The sequence below is a fragment of the Epinephelus lanceolatus genome, chromosome 8, assembly GCF_041903045.1.
Source record: "Epinephelus lanceolatus isolate andai-2023 chromosome 8, ASM4190304v1, whole genome shotgun sequence".
In the NCBI taxonomy this organism is placed as follows: domain Eukaryota; kingdom Metazoa; phylum Chordata; class Actinopteri; order Perciformes; family Serranidae; genus Epinephelus; species Epinephelus lanceolatus.
Window position 1 is genome coordinate 20550585 of NC_135741.1, and position 26903 is coordinate 20577487.

The window sequence follows — 26903 nt, forward strand, 5'->3', positions numbered from 1 at the left end:
CTTTTGATCTGAGGGTAATCGAGGAATGGACACATAATTAGAGGTAGCCAACATCTGAGGAACTAAGTAAAAAAAAAAAAAAAAAGAAGAAAAAAGTACTGCTTGGCAACCAGACCAGCGTCTAATTGAGACAGGCGTATATTTGTCAAAATGTGGAGCCACACTGGGCTCGTAAAAGGGACTGGGCATTGGGACTTGGCTTTTAATTGGTTTTATGGTCGCTGCTTATTAAATTCTTTGAGTATTTTTTAACGACCAATACAGTTTATTTTCTTTACAACTCTGTCAAAATCATGAGATGATCCATGGCACAGGATGTATGCATAAACACATCACCACATAGTGCAATGCACACACACACACACACACACACACACACACACTCACATGCACTCTTCAACGTCCAGCTATAAATAAAAAATAAAAACAGCTATTTATACATAATACACCCCATTAGAGCTGCAAAGATTAACCAAGGTGTGGGTAACTTTTGCAATTTGCCTGACACATATTCCCCTAATATACTCAATATTACACATGTGCTTCATTTACTTTATGTCATTATGTTTCCTCACATTGCAATGCCACCTCTGCTACATCTCTGTATATGACATTCAGTGCATATGGCTGCAGCTCAGCAGGCAGAACACTGCACATTAATTACCAAAGTGCAAATAAAATAACAATATTATAATGTATTAGTTAATTTATATTTTGTTTTCATAATCTGAATCTGCAAAGTAACTAAAGCTGTCAGATAAATGTAGCAACAAGTGAAATATTGTCCTCTGAGATGTGGTGGAGTATAAATATAAAGCAGCAGAAAATGGAAATAATCAGGTGAAGTACAAGTATCTCAAAATTGTACTTAAGTACAGTACTTGACTTACTTTCCACCAACTATAGTTAATAAATGTTTAATGATAGAAGTTGTGAGATATTCTGTTTCTACTCAATACTAATGCTAATTTCTATAAACTGCTGATATTTTTAACATCACAACTTGCAAGAAATCTGTAAAGTAGGCTGGACAGAGGTACACATTTCAATTATTCAATGATTAAGCTGTGTATTTTTAATAAAAATAAGGTGCCAGAGTGCAAAAAAAAGCATCAAAACAGAGCTTGCTTATGGCAACATTTCCCTGGGAGTGTCCTCAAACCCAGGAAATTGTCTTGTCATTTACCTCATTATTTAAAACTTCGACCACCTTTAACATGAACATCTTTTATTGTAACATGATATATGAGACTCCAAATACGAAAACGCATAATAGCTCCCCTTTAATGTGTGTGCGTAATTATATATTTTTTTACTCGTTTTGTATGTTTTTGTTACTAATTTTTTGTGTTTTACTCAGCAAAGACAAAGATCGAGCATAAAAAAGCATGACTAATTCACAATTACACTTACAGTACTTAGTAAATACTCTTAGTTACCTTCTTGTGACCCGGCCTGTCAGCTTATTCACCACCTAATTCAGGGTGATTCCATTCTTTGTTTATTTTATCTTTATTAGTAATCCTGTTTACATGAAGTTTTATCTTTATTTTATCTCAGTATAATCATGTTAATCTTTATTCACCTCATTTTCAGTTCTTAACAAAACACTAACCACATCAGTAATTAAAATATATCTAAACTAGTCCATACCCACTGAGTGCACAGTTGCCCACGTACAGTTTCACATGGTGTGTGTTTGGGATACAGGTCATAGGAAATTGCAGATTAAATAGTCAACTGAACCCATTAAGAAGAGCAATGTATTCAGACAGTTTTTTTGTGAATTTGATAGTATGATTGCAGCCACAGCGATCTGTTGCATTTTAGCCATTTTTCTGTTGTTATAACGTCACCCAGTTGCCAATTAGAGTTACATTTCTCCAGTCACCTTGAGGCGTCCTGTTCTACATATCTACCAAGTTTAGTAAAAATCCATATGGCTTTTAGGCCTAGATAAGAAATTAGCTCTCTAGGGCCCCCATTTTGTTTGATGGGGTCAATAATGGAGGGGTCCCCTCAGATTATGTGTGGTCATATGCCTACAAAGTTGCATGTTGATCAGTGAAGCCCTTGAGATGTTATACAGTTTTATGTGATGATCCACGCCCTCCGCAAACTTCCTAAGAAGAGATCGATTTTAAGTGTTTTTCAAAAAATTCAAAATGAAAATTATTGTGGGTACATACTAATAAAAAATACAGATAAAACTGATAGTAACACTCAGGTAGTTCCCTCACAGTATGTTAAATGCACTGCTGGATTGCAGTGTTGGGCTGCAGTAACAGACAGCAGGTACCAGTCCTACTCAATTTCTCCTTCATAGTGTTTACCTGCCACTGCACATAGGACCAACCAACCACGTCAGAGTCACAAGCTGCAGTGTTTACAGAGCAACATGACACCACACTTTCAATAAATGATTCTGGCATATAAAACTGGTTTATCCACCTCATCAGACAGACAGAGAGTATAGCCAGAGGAAGATAAGTAAAACCGAAACTTCAATTCAATTAGGTATATACCGTAAAACTTCATTTATTTATTTATATGTCTTTATTTAAACTCGAAGATCATTGAGGGCAAAGCCCTCATTTACAATGACGTCGAGCAAGAAAGAGGACAATCAATAAAACAAACATATGAATACAATTAAAATAGTGTAACAACAAAATCAATTAAAAACAGGTACAAACAGAAATGAAAAGGTTTGAGACTGTGGATTTAAAATGACCAACAGTTACCAATGAATTCATTTTTAATAAATTAATCAGTGCTGTGTAGTGTGTTCCAGGTTGATGGTGCAAAGAAGCCAAAAGCAGTTCTTCTAAGCTCTGTATGAACACGGGGGACGTAGAGTGTAAGCCAGTCATTAGTTCTAGTTTAATGTTAATGTAAATTAATGTAAGAAGGCAGCTTTCCAATAAGGGCCTTGGAAATAAACGAATACATGTGCAAATCTCGCCTCTCAGAGAGAGAGGACCACCCAACTTTTTTGTACAGGATACAGTGATGAATGTTATAAGCATCACCAGTAATGACCCTGAGTGCAGAATGGTAGACAGCATCAAGGGGTTTTAAAGTCGCTGTCGAAGCATGCCTGTACAAGATGTCACCATCATCTAAAACTGATAGAAAAGTTGCCTCAACAAGCATTTTTCTACAATGCAGTGGGAAGCAGGATTTATTGCTAAAGCCAATCTTTTGCCTTAGTTTGCTTCCCAAATTTATTACATGATTTTTGAAAGATAACATCACATCAATCCAAATGCCAAGGTATTTGTATTCCATGACTCTTTCAATATTGGTGCCACTTTTAGTTGTGATGATGAGGTTATCCAAATTAATATTATTGGCTCTAGTGAAAAACATAAATTTGGTTTTATCTGCGTCTAAGACTAACTTATGGATACTGAATGCAACTTCTAAATCAGCAAAACAGAGTTGAAGAGATGCAACAGCAGACTGTGCAGTATCCGCAGTGCAATACAAAATAGTATCATCAGCGTACCCAGTTATAGCAGAAACAATATCATTTATATAAAGTGTAAACAGAACAAGACCAAGGACTGAGCCTTGTGGGACTCCTTTTGCAATCTGGGAACCAACCAACTCTGGAACCAATTATATGCAACTTCATCAAAACCAATATTGTACCAATAAGTACCAATAGGTTTATTAAGCATGATCAACTGTATCAAATGCTTTAGAAAGGTCAATAAAAAGAGCTGCACAGTGTTTCTTATTATCCAAAGTTGAAATGATGTCATTTAAAACAAGAGTGACCGCAGTAATAGTGTTGTGCTTTTCTCTAAAACCAGATTGGGGAGTACTTCGAATAGAATGTGCTGAAAGGAATGATTTAAGTTGGACATTTACTAGAGATTCTAGTATTTTTGCTAGGCATGGCAATTTAGAGATAGGCCTATAATTGTTAAGTATAGCTGTGTCACCGCCTAAAGGAGACACAAAAGCAGCCTTCCAAACTGTGGGAACTGTACCAGATAAAACCGACAGGTTAAAAATATATGTTATGTAGCTGACTACAATTGGGGCATTTAATAGCCCAGGCTACTATTTGCTTAAATCATTGAAGTCAACAGGCCTATATTTGGGACAGGCCTTTCATTTACTTTCACACAAAACTGTTAATCAGCAAAGATCGGAAAATACAATCAAATTGTTTATTTAAATCAGTATGAATATTACTTGTATAAAATTTTGGCTTCAGATAACATATTAATCATGAATCATTCATTCGATCTAGCTCTGACAGACAGAGAGTTACGACACTCGAGGATTACAGCACCTGGCATACCGACACAGTCCTGTTAAAACAATACTCACAACTTGGATTCATTTTTATTAAAAAACCTTTTAATTCTTTTGATCTGAGGGTAATCGAGGAATGGACACATAATTAGAGGTAGCCAACATCTGAGGAACTAAGTAAAAAAAAAAAGAAGAAAAAAGTACTGCTTGGCAACCAGACCAGGCGTCTAATTGAGACAGGCGTATATTTGTCAAAATGTGGAGCCACACTGGGCTCGTAAAAGGGACTGGGCATTGGGACTTGGCTTTTAATTGGTTTTATGGTCGCTGCTTATTAAATTCTTTGAGTATTTTTTAACGACCAATACAGTTTATTTTCTTTACAACTCTGTCAAAATCATGAGATGATCCATGGCACAGGATGTATGCAGAAACACATCACCACATAGTGCAATGCACACACACACACACACACACACACACACACTCACATGCACTCTTCAAATTTGCTCCTCGTGAGGAGAGGCATCTCTGTGCAAAGTTTCTTGTCTCTACGACATACGGAGCATGAGATACACCCATTCAAAGTTTGCAATTTCAATCGGTTGCTATAGCGCCCCCCTTTGGCCAATTGATGTAATATTGCTTCATTCGCATCCTCCCATGAGCCTCTACCACTGTGCCAAATTTCACATGGATTGACCAAGTCAGTGAGGAGAAAAACGTGGAACAGACAGAGTTTTCGTCATTATATAGTAAGATAAATATCAGTTTAACTTCACTTGATCTTTTTGTTGCTGCATTTTAATAAAGTCCATACTTTTCAGTTAAGATATAACGGTCTGTTTCTCTGTCCCTCATCTACAGCCACATGTAGGCTTTTATCACAGCAGACATTTTGACTTGTCATAGTAGGAAAAGCACAGGTGTTACTGATAACATGAACGATGGCTCTGTCATATTTAAGTGCCCCAGTAAGAGTAAGCAGGCACGCAGGAACCTGAAATCAAAGCAGCTTAATGGAATTCAGCCATTATTAATGTCATTATTTGCACCTGTGTGTTTCCTGCTATGACATGTCAAAATGTTTTCCCTGGAAAAGACTCTTTCTCCAAACCAAACCACTGCCATTCTCCTGCCATCCACCAGATGTCCTCCTCACCTGACCACCCCATGATCAACACACACCTGCATCTCATTACCTCATCAGTCACTTTGCATTCATTCCCTGCCACGTTGTCAAAGTGCCTAACACTTTTGCCCAACAGCACCCAACAATGATAATATTACTAGAGATGTCCAACCTCCTTTGTTGAGATACAAATATTTCTAGATACACTTACTAACAAAATGGGGCGTCATCATCATAGTAGGAAAGACCAAAGTCCCCAGAGGACCAAAGAGTACTACTTAGTTGGGCATATGGTGCAGCAGAGCACATTTTATTGGAACTATGGAGACTGAACTCTAAAGATTTGAGCAACAGTGACATCTTGTGGCCACTTAGTGTAGTTGTATAAAAATACCCATGTGTAGAGAACAAAAAGTGAGCTCACACAGAAGTGTGTAAATTATACATAGATGAGTGCAGGCAGTGTGTTCACAGTGGGAGAAAAGAACCAGAACTTTAATCGAAATATGTGTTACTGGACAGTTTCCTGATATTTCAGATGTGTAACTGATAATTTTTCTGAATGCTTATTCTTTGCAGCTCTAATGGGGTGTATTATGTATCAGTAGTTTTTTCTTTTTGTTTAAAAGCAGTACTTTTTTCTCTAGGGGTTCTTCAGATGTTGGCTACCTCTAATTATGTGTCCATTCGTCAGTTACCCTCAGATCAAAAGAATGAAAAGGTTTTTTGATAAAAATGAATCCAAGTTGTGAGTATTGTTTTAACAGGACTGTGTCGGTATGCCAGGTGCTGTAATCCTCAAGTGTCGTAACTCTCTCTCTGATGCACTGTCTGTCGGAGCTAGATCGAATGACTGATTCATAATTAATATGTTATCTGAAGCCAAAGTTTTATACAAGTAATATTTATACTGATTTAAATAAACAATTTGATTGTATTTTCCGATCTTTGCTGATTAACAGTTTTGTGTGAAAGAAATGAAAGGCCTGTCCCAAATATAGGCCTGCTAGTAATTGAAGTTCTACAGTATATACCTAATTGAATTTTAAACACTCCCTAACACTTAAAGCACTGGAAGATTTATTTTTTCATTAACATCCTTTAGGCTTTTTTTTTGCTTATACAGCATTTAACAATTTGTCCACAAAAGGTTTTTCTTTGACGACACATTGTTGAAACATTTAGCAGACACATAATCATCAGCAGAAAAACACCAATGTATGATGTCATCTGGGGTTGGATAAGTGAAACTGCACAATGACGGGAGAAAAAGAGTTTTATTTCAAACAGACAGGCATATCAACCCATGTCAATAGGAATACAGTTGAAAGGCTCTAATAACCTTTGGTAGGTTTCTCTTTACAGACCCATCACATATTAAGACTCTGATACATTTTCACACCATTAGCAAAACACAATGATGGTTACATCAAAGAAAGCAAAGTGAGCTTTAAGGTATGACTACAGTGAGAAATAGTGATATATAATGTCATCATAATAGTAATCCTAATTATCTTATTTCATATTGACAGATTAAACACAAAGTGCTTCCCAAGGGCCAGTTTTAAAAGATTGAAGATGTGTGTGAAGCGTCCACCTTTTAAAATAGCTTCTTTGGGATCATATTTGTTGAACAAGATTTGCACCCAACTTCCAACCTTTGGTGAAAATCTTTCAGCTCTTTGGACTTGAAACCCGAAAAAAAGATGCAAACAATATAAGAGACATTTCACAAACAAATTAAAAGATGAACAGTAAATAAGTAATGATAAATGCAGTAGGTGAGCACTGTCTTATATCTTTGTCGTAAGTGTTGTCTGTGTGAAAGCAGCTGACTCACCTAACTAAACTGCAAACCAAATCTACCCTCGGGTACTAATAAAGTTATCTTACCTTACCTTAGATACAGTAAAATGACCAAGTTGCAACCACAACACCAAAATCAACCTCTAATCAAAAATCACTCAAAGTCAAACTAATATCTGATCTGATTTCCACATTAATTCACACAATTTATAGAGTATAAATAGATAGATGTCTGTACCAAGTTCCATGTAAGTCAGACTTATGGTATAGGGGACTTTTCAAGTTAAAAACATTTTACCTTAAATTATGGTGCCCCTGAGCAAGATCTGCACCCAACTTCCAGTCATTGGTGAAAACTGAATGTGTCTTTCAGCCCTTTGGGCTTAATGATAAATGCAGCATGAGCAAAGATAAAGTAAAATGACCAAGTTGCAACCACAACACCAAAAACAACCTCTAATCAAAAATCACTCAAAGTCAAACTAATATTTGATTTGATTACCACATTAATTCACACAATTAACATCAAAACCAAACACCTTTAAATATGTCATGTCCCTAAAATTCAGATTAACTCAATTTAACATGTTGGTAGTAAATCATAATAAACCAGTGAGTATCAGGGAGTGTTTGCCTTCTCTCCATCTGCCAAAACTTATTCTCCCCCTGGGTTTTGCTGTGGTGCTTCTTGGCCTTCCACCTGCATGTAAAAAAAGACAGAGAAGTGCATTAATATTTAACATGAGCAGTGCACTGAGATATGAACTTCATCATCACTGAAGCAGGGCACTGTACTCAGGGGTTAAAGTGGGGTTTGGCCTGGTGGGGAAGCCCCCAAATCCATAGGAGCAGTGTAGTGGGGAAAAATGATTCATCTCAAAATAACTGCCAAACTGATTTGTACTGTCACCTCCAATTTAGTCCATTACTGTGAACTTTACCACATTGCTGCAAACTACACAGTTACATAGCCTGCGTTTGTTCTAACTATCCAGTATTCTCACACAGATGCTGAATAACTCAAAACTGATTATCATTCATTTGTTGTCAAAGACATTTCACATCATTAGTTAACCTCATACATCTATTGACCAAACTATTTTAGTCAATTAGTCAATGTGGAAAAAGGTCATTAGCAGCAGCCCTACACGGCACTCACTCCAGATCCAAGATCAGAGAGCAACTGAACTGCATTCAGATCTTGGAGCTCTGACAAAATGTAACATAAATAATTGCACCTTCCCTGCTCATGTGCCCATCCTAATACACCTAATGTAGTACAGACTACAGTATTCACTGCCATTTAGTAGAACCTCAAGCCTGAGGGCCCCACACAGTACTTTTCTATATTTAACAGCCTACATCTGAATATTACCTGTGGTATTGGCAACCCTCTATCTTCGCACCAGTTCCTGAAGCGCTCACGGACACCCTCCAGTGGCTCTTCATCAGTCTTCTTACAGTAAACCCTGATCAGCGTCTCAGAAAAGCATGTTGGGAGGAGGCTGGACACCTGACAAGAATGACAACAGCATAAACTTGAGGAAAATGCCATACTGTAACAGAGGCTGTGTTATAAAGAAATACACACAAGGAATGAATAGCTCATGGAAAGACAGAGATGATTTTGTTGTCATTGCATTAGTTCTGACCCGCTCTCTGGGGATATGGAATGCTCTGGTAGGATCTCGCTTGCTGTAGAAATACACCTTTCTAATTGGGTCCTCGTTGTTGCTCCCATAGTCCATAGTACTGACCTAAAAGAGAAGGGTTAGACAGAGCCCTGTTTTAACATTCACAAGTAAATTATGACAGGCATCTCACAAATTAAATCATAATCCACAAAACCCAAGATTGACAGAAAAGTGAAGTAAAAGTGATAAGACGAAAAACTCACTATAACTACAAAGTCCTCTGGGTTTAGCCCGTCCCCTTGAAGGGCTCCAGTCAATTCCTCTTTCCAGTTGGCCTCAAGGATCTTGACAACACACAGTAAGGGTATGGCCACATTAGAAATAAAAAAAAAAACCCACATCTTTGTTTCTCATTTTTGTCCGTCTGTCCACACTGCAACATGATCAGTTATTCAAAGGTTCAAAACGTTATTCAGAGTATATAAATCTTAATATGAATATTTTACTGTGTATGGGGAAAATGGGGAAAATCTACAGCACAGACACGCTAGAGTTAACTTGTAAGTCATATCAACACGTTCACATCCCAACTTTTCAAATACTGGCACTTTGTAAGTGGATATACGTGTGCAGTCTGACTGGCACTCCCTGGTTTAAAAGCTAGGGTACAGAAGCATTTCGGCCTCTATCAAGTTGAGGGATTGGTAATTGTAATAGTAATTGTGACTGATAGGAACACATGACATCCAGGTACAATACCCAGAGAGACATCTGCGCTCATCAACCACAAAAGGAGCACAACATCCAGCTCTGTTATAACAAAACCTGTTCTTATGATTGTCGGTGTACTTATAGCTGCAGTGAAATAGATAACATGTCAAACTGAAGTGTTTTGCTATACAGGCACAAAAACACGCGGTGCACACCTCGATTTGGCTTGGTTTACAGTTTGTTTCAGCCAGTAACTTGTAGTGGTTTCGAGTGATGATCCTCTGTAGAATCTCCCTCGCCTCAGCCAAGAGCGGATCGGAGGAGTTGAGTATTTGGTTAAAGACATCATCTACAGGACAAACAGAGCAGAAGACAGATCAGTTAGAACAAACCAAAGACAAGGTCACAAAATCATTTGTAGTGTTTCACAAATAAACAACAATAAGCAACATTAGCTCGGCATGGCATTTACCACCAAAATTCTTAGAATAATTCAGACAATTGTCAGTTTTTTATATCAAGGTTTATGTTAGTAAATAAAAACAATTAAGCACAAGAAGTAATACTGACAGGAGTCTGACAGAATATGTTTGGACAATTCAGAAGACACGTAGTCTTTGTTGAACACAGATGGTGGTTTGTGTATCCTGCCCACTCCTCCCTCTGCACTAATGTTTAAACACAAGCTTACAGCACACAGTGGTATCTACAGACCTGTCAGCTTGGTGAAGGCCTCCATGTTATCTATGGCTTTGGAGAGAGTGAACATCTTCCCTCCTGAGCCTTCAATCTGGATGTGCTCGTCTGCTTTTACAAAGGCCTCTGCAATCCTGGATAATCATATACAATATGTGATCACCTAATGTATATTATACAAGAGAGTCAATTTTATGAAATAAGCTACATCATACAGCAGACAAAGCAAAATGTTGTTTCAGTATAAACCTGAGAAGGGTTAGTACTTACATGAACTCCATGATCTTGTTCACACTGTGCTGGTAGGCTCTTCTGTGGAGACTGTACCTTGTGTGGAACATGTCATACAGATTGTTCACCTCCTATTAAAATAATTACATGTATTTTAGTCACATCTAATCATCTGAACAGATTGTTGTTTTAAAATCCAATCAAAAAGTTAGATGTAGCAAAGTCAGCACCTTGTCTCTGGTGCAGATGTGCCTCTGCCCGTCCACCTCACACACCCTGGCAAACCTAAAGTAGCGGAGATGGTCAAAGTTGTTCCGGATGCCCAGGTGGTGGCAGTCCCTGAGAGGAGACAGTAAAGAAATGTGTGAAGAAAATAGGCTTTTTTTTTTTTTTGTTAAACTAATCAAAGCACCCTGGAGATTGCTCCATACTGTTACAATCAGGAGAATGTTGTAATTGGATGCGGATGCCCCCTGGAAACTTTGTGGGGCTGCAGTAGCTCAGTCCATAGGGACTTGGGTTGGGAACCGGAGGGTCGCCTGTGCGAGTCCCCGTCCGGACCAAATATGGAGCGTGGACTGGTGGCTGGAGAGGTGCCAGTTCACCTCCTGGGCACTGCCGAGGTGCCCTTGAGCAAGGCACCGAACCCCCCAACTGCTCGGGGCGCCTGACCAAAGGGCAGCCCCCTCACTCTGACATCTCTCCACTTTGTGCATGTATAGGTCCTGTTTGTGCATGTGTGTGTCTTTCAGACCTGTGTGTAATTGACAAGTAAGAGTGAAAACACTGAATTTCCCCTCAGGGGATTAATAAAGTAAATAAACTTAAACTTAATTGTTCTGGGGAAATAACACATAATAATTTATCACTCTGCATCACAAAGTGAATTTCTCTTCAGTAGCTGAACAACAAGCCTCACCTGGCAAAGTAGTCAAACTTGTCCACATCAATGCCATTTGTTTTGTTGGCCACAATTTCATAGAGGAAGGACTTGTCCTGTGGACGGCCTTCATATGGCCACTGCAGAGATGACAGCACATTATTGACATTAGACACTGGCTGCTGTAGTAATAATGATACTGAATGATTTCAAACAGTTTACACAGGCAGGACTGATGTTCTGCACCTTTTAGTCAGTTCAGATAACTCTGTATGCCCCTTTAGGAGTGACTCCTGAGGCAGGCACAGTAAAAAGAAACATACAGCAAGACATATAAGGAGAAATATATGACAGACAACCAGTGACCATGTGGTAAAGAAATACAGTCCACAGCACAACATTAGTACCAAACATACCAGGATGTTCTACTACATCCTGTCCGATTTTGCAGTATGTAAGCCAGCATGCTTTTATGACTACTCTGACCCACAATCCTCTGCGCACGTCACATTGACTGAGCCACAAACACATGACAGCTTCACACCTCGTTAACATCTGTTTGACAGCTGACTGACAGCTGTCAGAAGGTGCAATTACAGATGACAGCGCTTTTAACCAGTGGAACAGGAATCAATCTGTGCAGTCATAACTTTTGAGTTCAACTAGACATATTTCAAAGTAACAACAGCAGACAACAACAGCAGAGCTCTACGGGTTGATCTCCATCTCTGGCGCACTTGGTGAGTGGCGTTTGTTGTATCTCCAAGGTAACGGATATAAAAGCAAGATGGTCAAAGTTCAGGGCCTAATGTTATGAGAAAGTAGTATGTCCCGACTGTGTTCATACTGCATGCAACAGTAAGTACTTTTTAGGAGCGGCTGCAGCACCTAGTAGACGTAAAAAGATTAAGTATGCAATTTGGAACAAACCTCATCAACTGTCTCTGGGTCCAGTCCTACAATCATCTCTTTGATGAAGGTCTGGTCCTCAGGCAGCACCAGGCCGTACCTCTCCATCTCCTGCTGTAGGCCATTACGTTCCACTAGGTGGTCAAACATCTGTAGAGAGGCGTCCTCATGCTGCAAGATACATAGATTCATCAATATATGAGAATTAATAGCAAAAATATAGACAGATAGATAGATAGATAGATAGATAGATAGATAGATCGATAGATAGATAGATAGATAGACTGATTGATTGATGCTCAGTGATGGGTGTTGGTGTAAAACCAACAACAGTGACTCTCTCCAAAATCTGCACAAACTCTGCCTCGTGAATGACACAATTTCATGTTTTACAAATGTTTTGTGTGGGTTCATTATACCAAGGTTTGACGTTTACATTATACTGCTGACATTTATTACAGCACCAATAATTAATGTCAGGAGAATCAACATTTTCATTGTTGTTGTTGTTCCATTGTTAAATATGTCATGTTGATGTCACTTAATTTCAGGATGCACCTATTAATAGCCTTGCTGACTGCCACTGGCCTATTAGCAAATAAGATGACATCCACCGATGACAGTGGCCGATGTTTTCCTTTTGTACCACATCAATAGTGACAATACAAAATATGTTTGGGATGAACAGAGATCTTCCTCGGGACGCTGTCAGGATGAAAGAACAAAGTAAAGTCCATCGACACGTCAGGGGACACACCATATTGTTTCCTTGACAATGCTACATTGTGAACAACTAATCTGTGTTTGACATCAGCAGGAGGAGAATTATTTAACGTATTAATCACATTATGATGTGTTGAAACTCTTGTCAGTAAATGAGTTTTGGGCAAAGGTTGTTCTCATGAGGTGTTCAAATGTGATCTTGTAAAATGTAGCGTTTGGTGAGAAACGTGAATAAATGCAGTTGTTTGAAGAAGAAATTTGTTGATGTATCCAACATGAAACAAATATTAGAGAGAGAATTTATGAAATATAGTAAAAAGACTTTTGAAGCAGTTATTTAAAAAATGTTTTTTCACATGAAAGAATGTTATTTTAAAGGTTCTTTCATAAATTTGTATGAATACATTTGTGCTCATTCAAAGATAGCATAATGAAGGACTGAACAGTTCAGTAATTTTTTCATAATTAATATTATTATTAAATTGATATTTTAAACATGAGTATGAGCCCAGAATTACACAGCTGATGGATTCCTTATTTAATTGCACACATTATATATTACATAATAGGTCCAAACTTGGGTAAAGGAACATCTGTTCATAGAGGTGTAAGTATCACTTTCTTCCTGAGTCTGTGTTCTGTGCTTGGGTTCACCTTGTTGATTGTAACAGATGGAGTATTGATACAGTAAAGACTTATAACTTCTCAAGCCTGTGCCATGTTGGCCTTTAGGTTTGTCTGGCTGAAAGAACCACGCTGCCCCACACTAAAATATCAGCAGCAGGGACAAGAATCGCTCTCCCCTCTCCTCATTGAGCCTGACTCACCTATGTACGATGATTTCAGTGGTTATCACTGCAAAACTTCAGTTAATAGCCCGGGCTACTAATTGCTTAAATCACTGCATCAACAGGCGTCTATATGGGACAGGCCTTTAATTCCTTTCACTGTTGAAAGGAATGTTAAACTGTTGCTCAGCAAAGATGGTAAATACAATCAAACAGTTTATGTAAACCAGTATGAATATTACTTGTTTAAACCTTAGGGCTCAATTATGAATCATTCATTCGATTTAGGTCGGATAGACAGCCCATCAGAGAGAGAGAGAGAGAGAGAGAGAGAGAGAGAGGGAGTTACGGCACCCAGCATACCAACACAACATCACTTTATCCTGTAAAAACAATATTTACAACTAGGATTCTTTTTTTATGAAAAACCATTTGGATTCTTTTGATGTGAGGACCCCTACAGACTTAAAGAATATGAATAACTTACAGAGTAATAGAGGAATGGACACATGATTTGAGGTTGCCAACAACCTGGTTTTATACATCTGAAGAACTTCTATAAGAAAACATGAACTGCTTGAAAACCAGACCAGGCGTCTGATTAAGACAGGTGTTTATTTAACAGTAACAGTTTTACAGTATTTCATATCATGTCATATGTCAGGGACAACAGAAATAACAGTTTCTCACCCTCCACTCATGTCCTGGACGTGCCTCGGGGATGAACGTCCCATCATACAGATGGGAAAAGGGTCCATGTCCTAGATATGGGAGATACCATAAAATAAGTCAAACTGTGAAGTGAAACATTTGTGAGTGTATCTTATCAGGCCTGTTTTATTTTAGGCTAGTATTAGAGACAGGCCTTTACTGATATTGATGATATTATAAAAATATGTTTTGTAATCTGCTGCAAATTACTGTTATTATTGTTTGTTTATTTTCTTTAAAGCAACAACATACCAGTAGTCATGCCATACACACAGTTCCACTGTGTGTCTATAAAACATTAGTTTCCATCCAAATTCAGCACTAATATCAATTTCAGAATTTCCAGAAAAAATTGAGCATATCTGTTTATGTTGATTTATAGTGACTATGATTAATAAAATCTCAGATCTTAACTGCGGACTAAAAAACATGACTATTGACTGTCTATTTCACTGATAATGAATGAGGGAGCCACTTTTTTGGTGTAGCTACAAATGTGCGCCAACACTATAACTGCCTTCCAGGAGAGACTGTCTGAAAATGCTGTTGTACATTTAAACAATTGTGTACTTGCTGCAAATATTTCACAATAAGTGCTCTCCCACTTGGTCAAAGGGCACAATCTTTCACCTCTCCTGTTAGACAGTTAATCTGAATGACCTGCAGGAACTGTTGAGTTTAGCTCAACACTGAAATGAAAACAACAGTTTTGTTAAGAAAAGAAAAACTGGCTTTTATGTGACATTTTGTGGATAGTTACACTTTCATTTCCACTCTTATTCACACCCAGCAAATACTATTTAAAACCTATTTCATGTAATAGTGAAAAAGAGTGTGTCACTCACCCAGGTCATGGCAAAGACCAGCAATCTGCACACAAAGGATGTCTCTTTCAGTGATGAGGAGTTCTGGCTGCTTTTCACTTGCATGCAGAGCTTTTACAAGTTCTCCTGCTAAGTGCCCCACCCTTTATCCCCACATACAGAACACATCAACAAAAAACGGGTTACACAATTACCACACGAGTATCCTGCTGCAAAACTGGAAACATCAACTTTTACTATACCTATACTAATGTGTTTGCTTTGGTTGTATCAGTTATATTAGGTGCTTTTCTTCCTGCTTTGGATTGTGATTTCCTCGGGACACAAAACTGTATCTATCTGATAATATGCGGACCTACCCAATAGAGTGTTCAAAGCGGTTGTGGGATGCTCCAGGGTAAACAAAGTAAGCCCCTCCAAGCTGCTTGATGTTTCGTAGTCTCTGGAACTGAGGTGTGTCAATGATTTTGACGAGCAGTGGGTGTAATGTCATATGCCCGTGGATGGGATCATTAAACACCTGGCACAGCACATAGAACAGAAACCAAGTCCTGTTATGTTTACAAGAGTACCAGTAAAACCAGAAGCAAACATGAAGCCAAAGCTACAGAGGAATGGCTGAACAACACCCTGACAGGATCACTGAGCATGTGATAGAACAAAATACAACAAAAATGGGACACACCTAGTTTATCTATGACCCAGGACATACCAGTAAAGGTACAATTAGTGAACTAGTTTTCCTTTATTGAGGGTGCCTGCTGTGCAACAGCAAGGCAACTATATATGATCCATTGTGTTTATTCTTCTTCTTCAACAGAGATTTGCCAAGCGGTCTTTATGAAAATCACAAAAAACAACATAATTTTTTCCATTCAAATGAATGGCAGATCATTGAAAGAAAAAAAAACACGTGAGAAGAGTTAAAATCACACCTCTTTGAGACCACACCAAACTGCTATACTTTGACATAGAAAATGTTTTAATTTAAACACGATGTGTTACCTTGTGCTGTCCTTGCTCTTCCATCTTCCAAAGCTTCCTGATACTGTGCTGGATTTTCTGGAGAAAGTGATTTCTATGGAAAAAAGAATGTACATAAGAGCACAGTAGGGAATGAGTTCAAGAAAGAAAAGTGAGGTGTGAAACAAGAATAAATCCAGTGAGGTGAGTGTTCTTGCACTGAATTACTGCAACCACCTCAGAGAAATTTAAAATGCAACAATTAAAATACTGTTTATATACTGTATGCTGTGGCTTAATGAGGCCATGCTACTTATTTAAATTTTTAAAACTGTGTAGAAATACTTTCCGTTTTTTCTCCTTTTTCAGCTTTTAGTTTAGGTTTTTTCGTCTCAAAATAGGCTGCAATTTTTTTGCTATATGTAAACTGTAAAGACTGTTTCCATATTGTGATACAATGTGAATTTACTTTGTATCAGTATAGGATACAGTGCACATTTGTCTGTCCAATCCAGCTGGACTAAACTCACTTCCCAGAGTCTTACCTCAGATTAAAGTTACAGTTTTTCTTCACTGTATACACACATAGAGTAAAACTATGGACACAATTCTGAAAACTTGAAGCTCATGTATCAACACCAAGACTCCAGACTGCTGAACTTTGAGCACAATTCTATTGTTTTAACTCAAGTAGAGATTTTTAAATCACATTTTTGCATAACTTAGCACACTTTGTTCACCTGAAAAACTCTGGCCTGTGAAACAACACGCCCTTATTACAAGCTGGTCTGACTCACATCTCACCTGCTCAAACACAATTAGCAAAACACACCAATCCTGTGTCAGAGCATTAAAAAGGCCTCAGGTGACTTCTGCTGTGTCAGAAAAAAATGGAGCAGCACAGAGAACGGAGAGGAAGGCCGACCAAAAAAACATTTGTTGGCGTTGATACATGAGCTCCAAGTTTTCAGAATTGTGTGCATAGTTTAATTTCATATGTGTATACAATGGAGAAACAGTGTAATAGCAGTCCTATATTACATTGTATTTATTATGATAATTTCTACCATACTGCACAACATTTTTTTTTTGTAAATACAGCTGCAACAGCTTGTTCTCAACAGCTAACTTATTAAGGCCAGCAGTGAGATGAAAACTAGTCATCAATTTATTTTACCAAACCAGAAAACCTACCTTTAAATTTATCCACCTATGTCCTCGTTCTTCGTCTTGTAGTTACTCACAAGTTTCATCCACTTCCCATCAATCACAGTTCAATTCTTTGTAGCGTCTAGAGGTCGTAGCTGTTTGTCATTTCTGATGTTGATCTGACGAGCGCTGGCTATATCAGGATAGTCACACTAATGATGTTATTGTCACAGCTCCTCCCTCCCAGGTGCTGTGTTTAATTAAAGGTCATGACCAACTTTCACTGACGGTCTGATATTACTGTGTAATGACCGCTGCGAGTAGCAACGGTCATTACACAGTTGCTATGTAGCCCAGCGTTGCCCTGCAACACTGCAGCTGTCAAACAACTTCCGAGGGAAAAACAAACAGAAGTGGCTGATTTTAACATTTCTTTTAACTTATTTGGAGAGTAGCTACAAGGATTTTGAGGAATGGGATGCCGCTGAAGAAAAGAAATGGAGAAGGAAAGAAAAAAATCAAGCGAAAAACGGCACAAGGAACTGACACCTGAAGACCTTCAAGTGATAGAGGAGGAGAAAGATGAGATAAATACAAAAAAGACAACAAAATGGGCTACTGTACTATACTGTACTACTAACGTTACTACTATACTGACGGACTTTCTCTGCCAAAAACAAAAGAACACAGATTTGAATACACACTCAGCAGTCATGCTTAATGACATTTTACGCGAGTTTTATGCCTCGGTTCAGTCCACTGAGCCTGAGTGAGTACAAAACTTTCACCAAAAGTTGTCGAATCCGGTCGGTTTTAATGCACTTCGCGGAGGTAGACAACATTATTTATTTAACTGATAATTAGCTGTGTAATAATCGGGATAATGTATAATGAGCCGGTGAATAGTGGGAAAATAACTCCCTTCACGGTCTTTACCCCCTTCAGGGGAGACATTACTTAATGTCTCCACCACACATGAGTTTGTTCACTGTCGTGAAAGTAAAATTCTTTTGTGATAGATTAGACAACAAAAATATTTTAGAGCACCGACTTAAAAAAACTGAAACAAAACCTGGCCATAAATGCAGCAGAGGTAGCCCTACATTGAAATGTATGGACGCTGATTGCGCTAATGATTAAAGGTATGTACCTCTGGACAGTGGTCGAATTGTTAATTTTTAACAAGGGGGATGCAATGTAGCTTTGATTTTTTTGCGTGCACACACATCATCAAATATGACAGCACAGATGTGCAAAATTAATCAAGATAAAGAAAAATGGCATGACCTATACCTGCTGCCTTTAAAAACACAAATAATGCAGTAGTATTGCTATTGCAATACACACAAACATTTTAGAGTATAAATAAGACTAGTTCTGAAATAGCTGTGAATATTAATCTTAGAGTCACTCTTATCCTATAGACATTTCCTTAGCCAGTTATAATTTCTCCTTACCTGTGAAGCCTTGGGCTGATAATTGGTGCTGCTGTCAGGTCCCTGTCCTGATACCTGCCTGGTTTCTCCCTGGCTCTCTTCTATCTATTGCAATAATATAGATAATAAATGTGCAAAGCAAAATTCATAAATAAAATTAGGAATAATAGTGCTGACATAGCTGTGGAAATTAATCGCACAGTCACTTTTATGCTATAGATATTTTCTCTCAGCCAGTTATAATCTCTCCTGTGAAGATCCTGCATGATCATCCTTGCTGGCTTCTGGTCCACTATCTCCTCCCTGACCCTGCTCTTCATATTGTGGCAATAAAGATTAAAAAAATATGTGCAAAGCAATAGTGACCATAAGTTCTTATTAAGGAGGAGTGGGTTTTTTCCTAGCATGAAACTAGCTAGCAAGCGATTTTACATAGGTAATAATAACATTAGTATTCTTGTTAAGTAGCTTAACTTGATATATTGGCATCTATTAATTAGTCATCATTTAGCTAACATTATCTACATGCAACAGCATTACTCAACTTACACTTGCTAGCTGGTTTGCTGAACATAGTTAACACAGAGGTACTGCCCAGGGGCACACCTCTTGTCTGTGTGCGGTTGATAACAACATGACAGCGTGTCTGCCGCCTGGCACCGCCTATTCATGGTGCGTTTAAAGACGGCTCGGAAAAACATGTTACCACATGTTAAAAACGAATTTAACAGTTGTAAGGGCTGTAAAAAAGTGCGGGGGACGGAGGGCACAGATACAGGAAGTGCGACAAATTACGTTTGTGCCTGCACACACACATTCTAGATTAACAAGGGGGATGCTTTTTAGTCAATTTTCTAATAGAGGGGATGGCATCCCCCCTCATCCCCCTTCAATTCGACCACTGCCTCTGGAAGAAGACAGTTGATTGTTGAGTCTCATTCCCGGGTCGTCAAACACCAATGCTTTGGTTTGGTCGTCTGGTTGAACCATCACCCCAAAGCGTCGGTATTTGACGACCTGGGAATGAGACTCAACAATCACCTGTCTTTCTCCAGAGTTACATACAGCACCTTTAAATCTCACAAATATGCACAACTGCTTTTCATCAGAATGACATGAAATTCACAAGAATGTTGTGCAGTTACGAGGGTTTGGTGAATCGGACTTGGAGCACTCAAAGGACCAAACTTCACAGAAGAAAAAGAGACTCAGGATAAGTATAGGAAAATGCTCCTGCATAAGGCCCAGTGAGCCCAAGCATAAAGCCACAGCTACACAGGGATGGCTTTAAAAACACGCTGATGAAATCATTAAGCACCTGGCAGAACAAGAATTAGACTCATCTATTTATGATCCAAAATAGTACCAGGAAAAACCACTCCCAGATTTGGTTTATTTGGTTAGCAGGTGAGATGTGAGACAGACCAGCTTGCTATTACACTGTTTCTCCATTGTGACCTTCAAAACACCACAACCTAATTACATATTGGTCTCACTCATGTCTCACCTCATCTCAGCTTTCAAAACACACTTTTCTTACTGTAGTGTTTTACAAACAGTTTCAGTTAAATTACTGTGAGTTTTGCCAAAACAGATAACATCTGTGTATTCTCAAAATTCTGACAATGTCGCAGTATTACAGTTTTTTCTCAAGTTATTTAAACACATTTCCCGAAACTACTGTTTCATTTCTTTCTCCATTTTTAAAGTGTCGGGTTTTTTTGCCCCAAAATAAGCTGCATTTTTTTGGTGTATGTATTTTCTGTAAAGACTGGTGCCATATTTTAATATCATACTATGGATGTATCAGATAAACATTGCATTGATACAATCTAGGTCACAGCTCATTTGACAGACAAATGTACGTGCATCATAGAATATGGCAGACATTTGTCTATCAAATGATCTCCACCTGGACTAAACTCACAACCCGCAAGTTTTGGGAAATCACGATGTCTAGAAAGCATCAGTGGCTGCAGCTGACGGGGACAGCTAACACTAGCAGCAAAGATAACATCAGGATGTCATCTGTTAAAAGTCTCCCGTTGCCGGATACAACATGAAACTACTCCAGTTAGCTCAATCATGTTGTAACTAAGACATCTGCTGGAAAAAACATTTTTTTCACGGACCGTTTATTTATTTAGCTTACGGCCAGTAAGGGTACACACATGTTGACAGAAGCGAGGTTGGGGATACTCGTCTTTGATTGGCGGTTCTCCATCATCTTTGATTGGCGTACGGGGGACAATGCCTACTTAGGAGACCAGAAATGTATACCATTTCATACAATGGGAGTATATTGTAGGTGGGCCATCTTGTAGTAATCCAGTATCTTTGGTAATGATGAAATAAGTGCTCAAATACAAAAAGGTCACAAAACAGATATTTATTTGTTACTGTATTACAATAAAATTTTCATCTGACTGTAAAATAAATGTTTTTTTGGTCAGCCTTCCTCTACGTTCTCTGTGCTGCTCCATTTTTCTCTGACACAGCAGAAGTCACCTGAGGCCTTTGTAATGCTCTGACACAGGATTGGTGTGTTTTGCTAATTGTGTTTGAGCAGGTGAGATGTGAGTCAGAACAGCTTGTAATAAGGGCGTGTTATTTTACAGGCCAGAGTTTTTCAGGTGAACAAAGTGTGCTAAATTATGCAAAAATGTGATTTAAAAATCTCTACTTGAGTTAAAACAATGGAATTGTGCTCAAAGTTCAGCAGTCTGGAGTCTTGGTGTTGATACATGAGCTTCAAGTTTTCAGAATTGTGTCCATAGTTTTACTCTATGTGTGTATACAGTGAAGAAAAACTGTAACTTTAATCTGAGGTAAGACTCTGGGAAGTGAGTTTAGTCCAGCTGGATTGGACAGACAAATGTGCACTGTATCCTATACTGATACAAAGTAAATTCACATTGTATCACAATATGGAAACAGTCTTTACAGTTTACATATAGCAAAAAATTGCAGCTTATTTGAGACGAAAAAACCTAAACTAAAAGCTGAAAAAGGAGAAAAAAACGGAAAGTATTTCTACACAATTTTAACATTTTAAATAAGTAGCATATAAACAACAATATTTTAAAAAATTCAATTAGATATATACTGTAGAACTTCATTTAATAGCCCAGGCTACTATTTGCTTAAATCATTGAAGTCAACAGGCCTGTATTTGGGACAGGCCTTTAATGTCTTTCACACAAAACTGTTAATCAGCAAAGATCGGAAAATACAATCAAATTGTTTATTTAAATCAGTATAAATATTACTTGTATAAAACTTTGGCTTCAGGTAACATATTAATTATGAATCAGTCATTCAATCTAGCTCTGACAGACAGTGCATCAGAGAGAGAGAGTTACGACACTCGAGGATTACAGCACCTGGCATACCGACACAGTCCTGTTAAAACAATACTCACAACTTGGATTCATTGTTTTATCAAAAAACCTTTTTATTCTTTTGATCTGAGGGTAATTGAGGAATGGACACATACAGTAATTTGAGGTAGCCAACATCTGAAGAACCCGTAGAGAAAAAAAGTACTGCTTGGCAACCAGACCAGGCGTCTAATTGAGACAGGGACTGGGACGTTAAAGGGACTGGGCATTGGGACTTGGCTTTTAATTGGTTTTATGGTTGCTGCTTATTAAATTATTTGAGTATTTTTTAACGACTAATACAGTTTCTTTTCTTTACAACTCTGTCAAAATCATGAGATGATCCATGGCACAGGATGTACACACACACACACGTGCACTCTTCAACGTCCAGCTATATATAAAAAATAAAAACAGCTACTTATACATAATACACCCCATTAGAGCTGCAAAGATTAACCAAGGTGTGGGTAACTTTTACAATTTGCCTGAAACGTATTCCCCTAATATACTCAATATTACACATGTGCTTCATTTACTTTATGTCATTATGTTTCCTCACATTGCAATGTCACCTCTGCTACATCTCTGTATATGACATTCAGTGCATGTAGCTCAGCAGTCAGAGCACTGCACGTTAATTACCAAAGTGCAAATAAAATAGCAATATTATAATTTATCAGTTAATTTATATTTTGTTTTCATAATCTGAAACAGTAACTAAAGCTGTCAGATAAATGTAACAACAAGTGAAATATTGTCCTCTGAGATGTGGTGGAGTATAAATATAAAGCAGCGGAAAATAGGAATAATCAGGTGAAGTACAAGTACCTCAAAATTGTACTTAAGTACAGTACTTGACTTACTTTCCACCAACTATAGTTAATAAATATTTAATGATAGAAGTTGTGAGATATTCTGTTTCTACTCAATACTAATGCTAATTTCTATAAACTGCTGATAATTTTAACATCACAACTCACAAGAAATCTGTAAAGTAGGCTGGACAGAGCTACACATTTCAATTTTTCAGTGATTAAGCTGTGTATTTTTAATAAAAATAAGGTGCCAGAGTGCAAAAAAAAAGCATCAAAACAGAGCTTGCTTATGACAACATTTCCCTGGGAGTGGCCTCAACCCAGGAAATTGTCTTGTCGTTTACCTCATTATTTAAAACTTCAACCTCCTTTAACATGAACATCTTTTATTGTAACGTGATATATGAGACTCCAAATATGAAAACGCATAATAGCTCCCCTTTAATGTGTGTGCGTAATTATATATTTTTTTACTTGTTTTGTATGTTTTTGTTACTAATTTTTGTGTTTTACTCAGCAAAGACAAAGATCAAAAAAAAAAAAAAAAAAAAGCATAACTAATTCAAAATTACACTTACAGTACTTAGTAAATACTCTTAGTTACCTTCTTGTGACCCGGCCTGTCAGCTTATTCACCACCTAATTCAGGGTGATTCCATTCTTTTATTTTATTTTATTTTATTTTATCTTTATTAGTAATCCTGTTTACATGAAGTTTTATCTTTATTTTATCTCAGTATAATCATGTTCATCTTTATTCACCTCATTTTCAGTTCTTAACAAAACACTAACCACATCAGTAATTAAAATATATCTAAACTAGTCCATACCCACTGAGTGCACAGTTGCCCACGTACAGTTTCACATGGTGTGTGTTTGGGATACAGGTCATAGGAAATTGCAGTCCTGTTCTACATATCTACCAAGTTTAGTAAAAATCCATATGGCGGTTAGGCCTAGCTTAGAAATTCGCCCTCTAGCGCCCCCATTTTGTTTGATGGGGTCAATAATGGAGGGGTCCCCTCAGATTATGTGTGCTCATATACCTACAAAGTTGCGTGGTGATCGGTGAAACCCTTGAGATGTTATAGCCTACAGCTATATGTGATGAGCCACGCCCTCCGCAATATTCATTGCCTTATAGAAGCTCAGTTTTAGTAAGTTTTCCAACTTTTGCCAAGAGGGAACTTTAGATATTGGTCCCTAGATTATGTTCACCCAGTTTCATGCAGATCGGTCCAACCTTCTAGGAAGAGATCGATTTTAAGTGTTTTTCAAAAAATTCAAAATGGCGGAAAATCTATATAACCGGAAGTTATGGGTTCTTAGGCAAATTTGTTCCTCATGAGGAGAGGCATCTCTGTGCAAAGTTTCATGTCTCTACGACATACGGGGCATGAGATATGCCCATTCAAAGTTTGCAATTTCAATCAGTTGCTATAGCGCCCCCATTTGGCCAAATGATGTAATAGTGCTTCATTCACATCCTCCCATGACCCTCTACCACTGTGCCAAATTTCACATGGATTGACCAAGTCAGTGAGGAGAAAAACGTGGAACAGACACACACACAGACAGAGTTTTCATCATTATAGATAAATATCAGTTTATCTTCACTTGATCTTTTTGTTGCTGCATTTTAATTAAGTCCATACTTTTCAGTTAAGGTATAACGGTCTGATTCTCTGTCCCTCATCTACAGCCACATGTAGGCCTTTATCACAGCAGACATTTTGACTTGTCATAGTAGGAAAAGCACAGGTGTTACTGATAACATGAACGATGGCTCTGTTATATTAAAGTGTCCTAGTAAGAGTAAGCAGGCACGCAGGAACCTGAAATAAAAGCAGCTTAATGGAATTCAGCCATTATTAATGTCATTATTTGCACCTGTGTGTTTCCTACTATGACATGTCAAAATGTTTTCCCTGGAAAAGACTCTTTCCCCAAACCAAACCACTGCTATTCTCCTGCCATCCACCAGATGTCCTCATCACCTGACCACCCCATGATTGACACACACCTGCATCTCATAACCTCATCAGTCACTTTGCATTCATTCCCTGCCACGTTGTCAAAGTGCCTAACACTTTTGCCCAACAGCACCCAACAATGATAATTTTACTAGAGATGTCCAACCTCCTTTGTTGAGATACAAATATTTCTAGATACACTTACTAACAAAATGGGGCGTCATCATCATAGAAGGAAAGACCAAAGTCCCCAGAGGACCAAAGAGTACTACTTAGTTGGGCATATGGTGCAGCAGAGCACATTTTATTGGAACAAAGCAGACTGAACTCTAAAGATTTGAGCAACAGTGACATCTTGTGGCCACTTAGTGTAGTTGTATAAAAATACCCATGTGTAGAGAACAAAAAGTGAGCTCACACAGAAGTGTGTAAATTATACATAGATGAGTGCAGGCAGTGTGTTCACAGTGGGAGAAAAGAACCAGAACTTTAATCGAAATATGTGTTACTGGACAGTTTCCTGATATTTCAGATGTATAACTGATAATTTTTCTGAATGCTTATTCTTTGCAGCTCTCTTGGGGTGTATTATGTATCAGTAGTTTTTTCTTTTTGTTTAAAAGCAGTACTTTTTTCTCTAGGGGTTCTTCAGATGTTGGCTACCTCTAATTATGTGTCCATTCGTCAGTTACCTTCAGATCAAAAGAATGAAAAGGTTTTTTGATAAAAATGAATCCAAGTTGTGAGTATTGTTTTAACAGGACTGTGTCGGTATGCCAGGTGCTGTAATCCTCAAGTGTCGTAACTCTCTCTCTGATGCACGGAGCTGATGTGTCTGTCAGATCTAGATCGAATGACTGATTCATAATTAATATGTTATCTGAAGCCAAAATTTTATACAAGTAATATTTATACTGATTTAAATAAACAATTTGATTGTATTTTCCGATCTTTGCTGATTAACAGTTTTGTGTGAAAGACATTAAAGGCCTGTCCCAAATATAGGCCTGCTAGTATTTGAAGTTCTACAGTATATACCTAATTGAATTTTAAACACTCCCTAACACTTAAAGCACTGGAAGATTTATTTTTTCATTAACATCATTGAGGCTTTTTCTGCTTATACAGCATTTAACAATTTGTCCACAAAAGGTTTTTCTTTGACGACACATTGTTGAAACATTTAGCAGACACATAATCATCAGCAGAAAAACACCAATGTATGATGTCATCTGGGGGTGGATAAGTGAAACTGCACAATGACGGGAGAAAAAGAGTTTTATTTCAAACAGACAGGCATAATCTGTTATCAACCCATGTCAATAGGAATACAGTTGAAAGGCTCTAATAACCTTTGGTAGGTTTCTCTTTACAGGCCCATCACATATTAAGAATCTGATACATTTTCACACCATTAGCAAAACACAACGATGGTTACATCAAAGAAAGCAAAGTGAGCTTTAAGGTATGACTACAGTGAGAAATAGTGATATATAATGTCATCATAATAGTAATCCTAATTATCTTATTTCATATTGACAGATTAAACACAAAGTGCTTCCCAAGAGCCAGTTTTAAAAGATTGAAGATGTGTGTGAAGCGTCCACCTTTTAAAATAGCTTCTTTGCATCTCCATATTTGAAACATTGTCTACAGCTACATATACAGTCTGCAGAGACATGGATGAAAGCCTGACTTGACTGGTAAGCAGAGACAACTGCAGGGCAGTAAATCTAGTCTGCATTTGTAGCGCCCTCTAGTGCTCAATTTGAATGAGACTTTCAGGGTATGTTTGAGGTACCTGCACTGACATTCCTCAAAGTGTCATAATGATTGGCCTATTTCTGTGCTAAGCCACGCCCACTCA

At 37.9% G+C, this 26903-nt stretch overlaps 1 protein-coding gene across 1 annotated transcript; it reads right to left on the reverse strand.

Moving 5' to 3' along the window:
* Window positions 1–6662: 6662 nt before the first annotated feature.
* LOC144464145 (deoxynucleoside triphosphate triphosphohydrolase SAMHD1-like) lies at window positions 6663–19413 on the reverse strand. Its single transcript, XM_078169979.1, has 16 exons — window positions 18887–19413; window positions 17475–17679; window positions 16323–16395; window positions 15677–15837; window positions 15339–15460; window positions 14473–14543; window positions 12293–12442; window positions 11402–11502; window positions 10713–10821; window positions 10522–10613; window positions 10270–10385; window positions 9771–9904; window positions 9108–9188; window positions 8863–8967; window positions 8586–8723; window positions 6663–7910 (listed from the first exon to the last, which is right to left on the reverse strand). The coding sequence occupies exons 3-16, from the start codon at window positions 16344–16346 to the stop codon at window positions 7866–7868; spliced, it is 1449 nt and encodes a 482-aa protein (XP_078026105.1). The 5' UTR covers window positions 16347–16395; window positions 17475–17679; window positions 18887–19413; the 3' UTR covers window positions 6663–7865.
* Window positions 19414–26903: the final 7490 nt, after the last annotated feature.

Excerpts from the sequence above, each read along its gene's own strand:
- LOC144464145 (XM_078169979.1), bottom strand. The coding sequence starts at position 16,346 with ATGGAAGAGCAAGGACAGCACAAG. Across the intron at positions 10,614-10,712 it reads ACATCTGCACCAGAGACAAG|GAGGTGAACAATCTGTATGA; the intron begins GTGCTGACTTTG and ends TTATTTTAATAG. Across the intron at positions 7,911-8,585 it reads GAGGGTTGCCAATACCACAG|GTGGAAGGCCAAGAAGCACC; the intron begins GTAATATTCAGA and ends TTTTACATGCAG.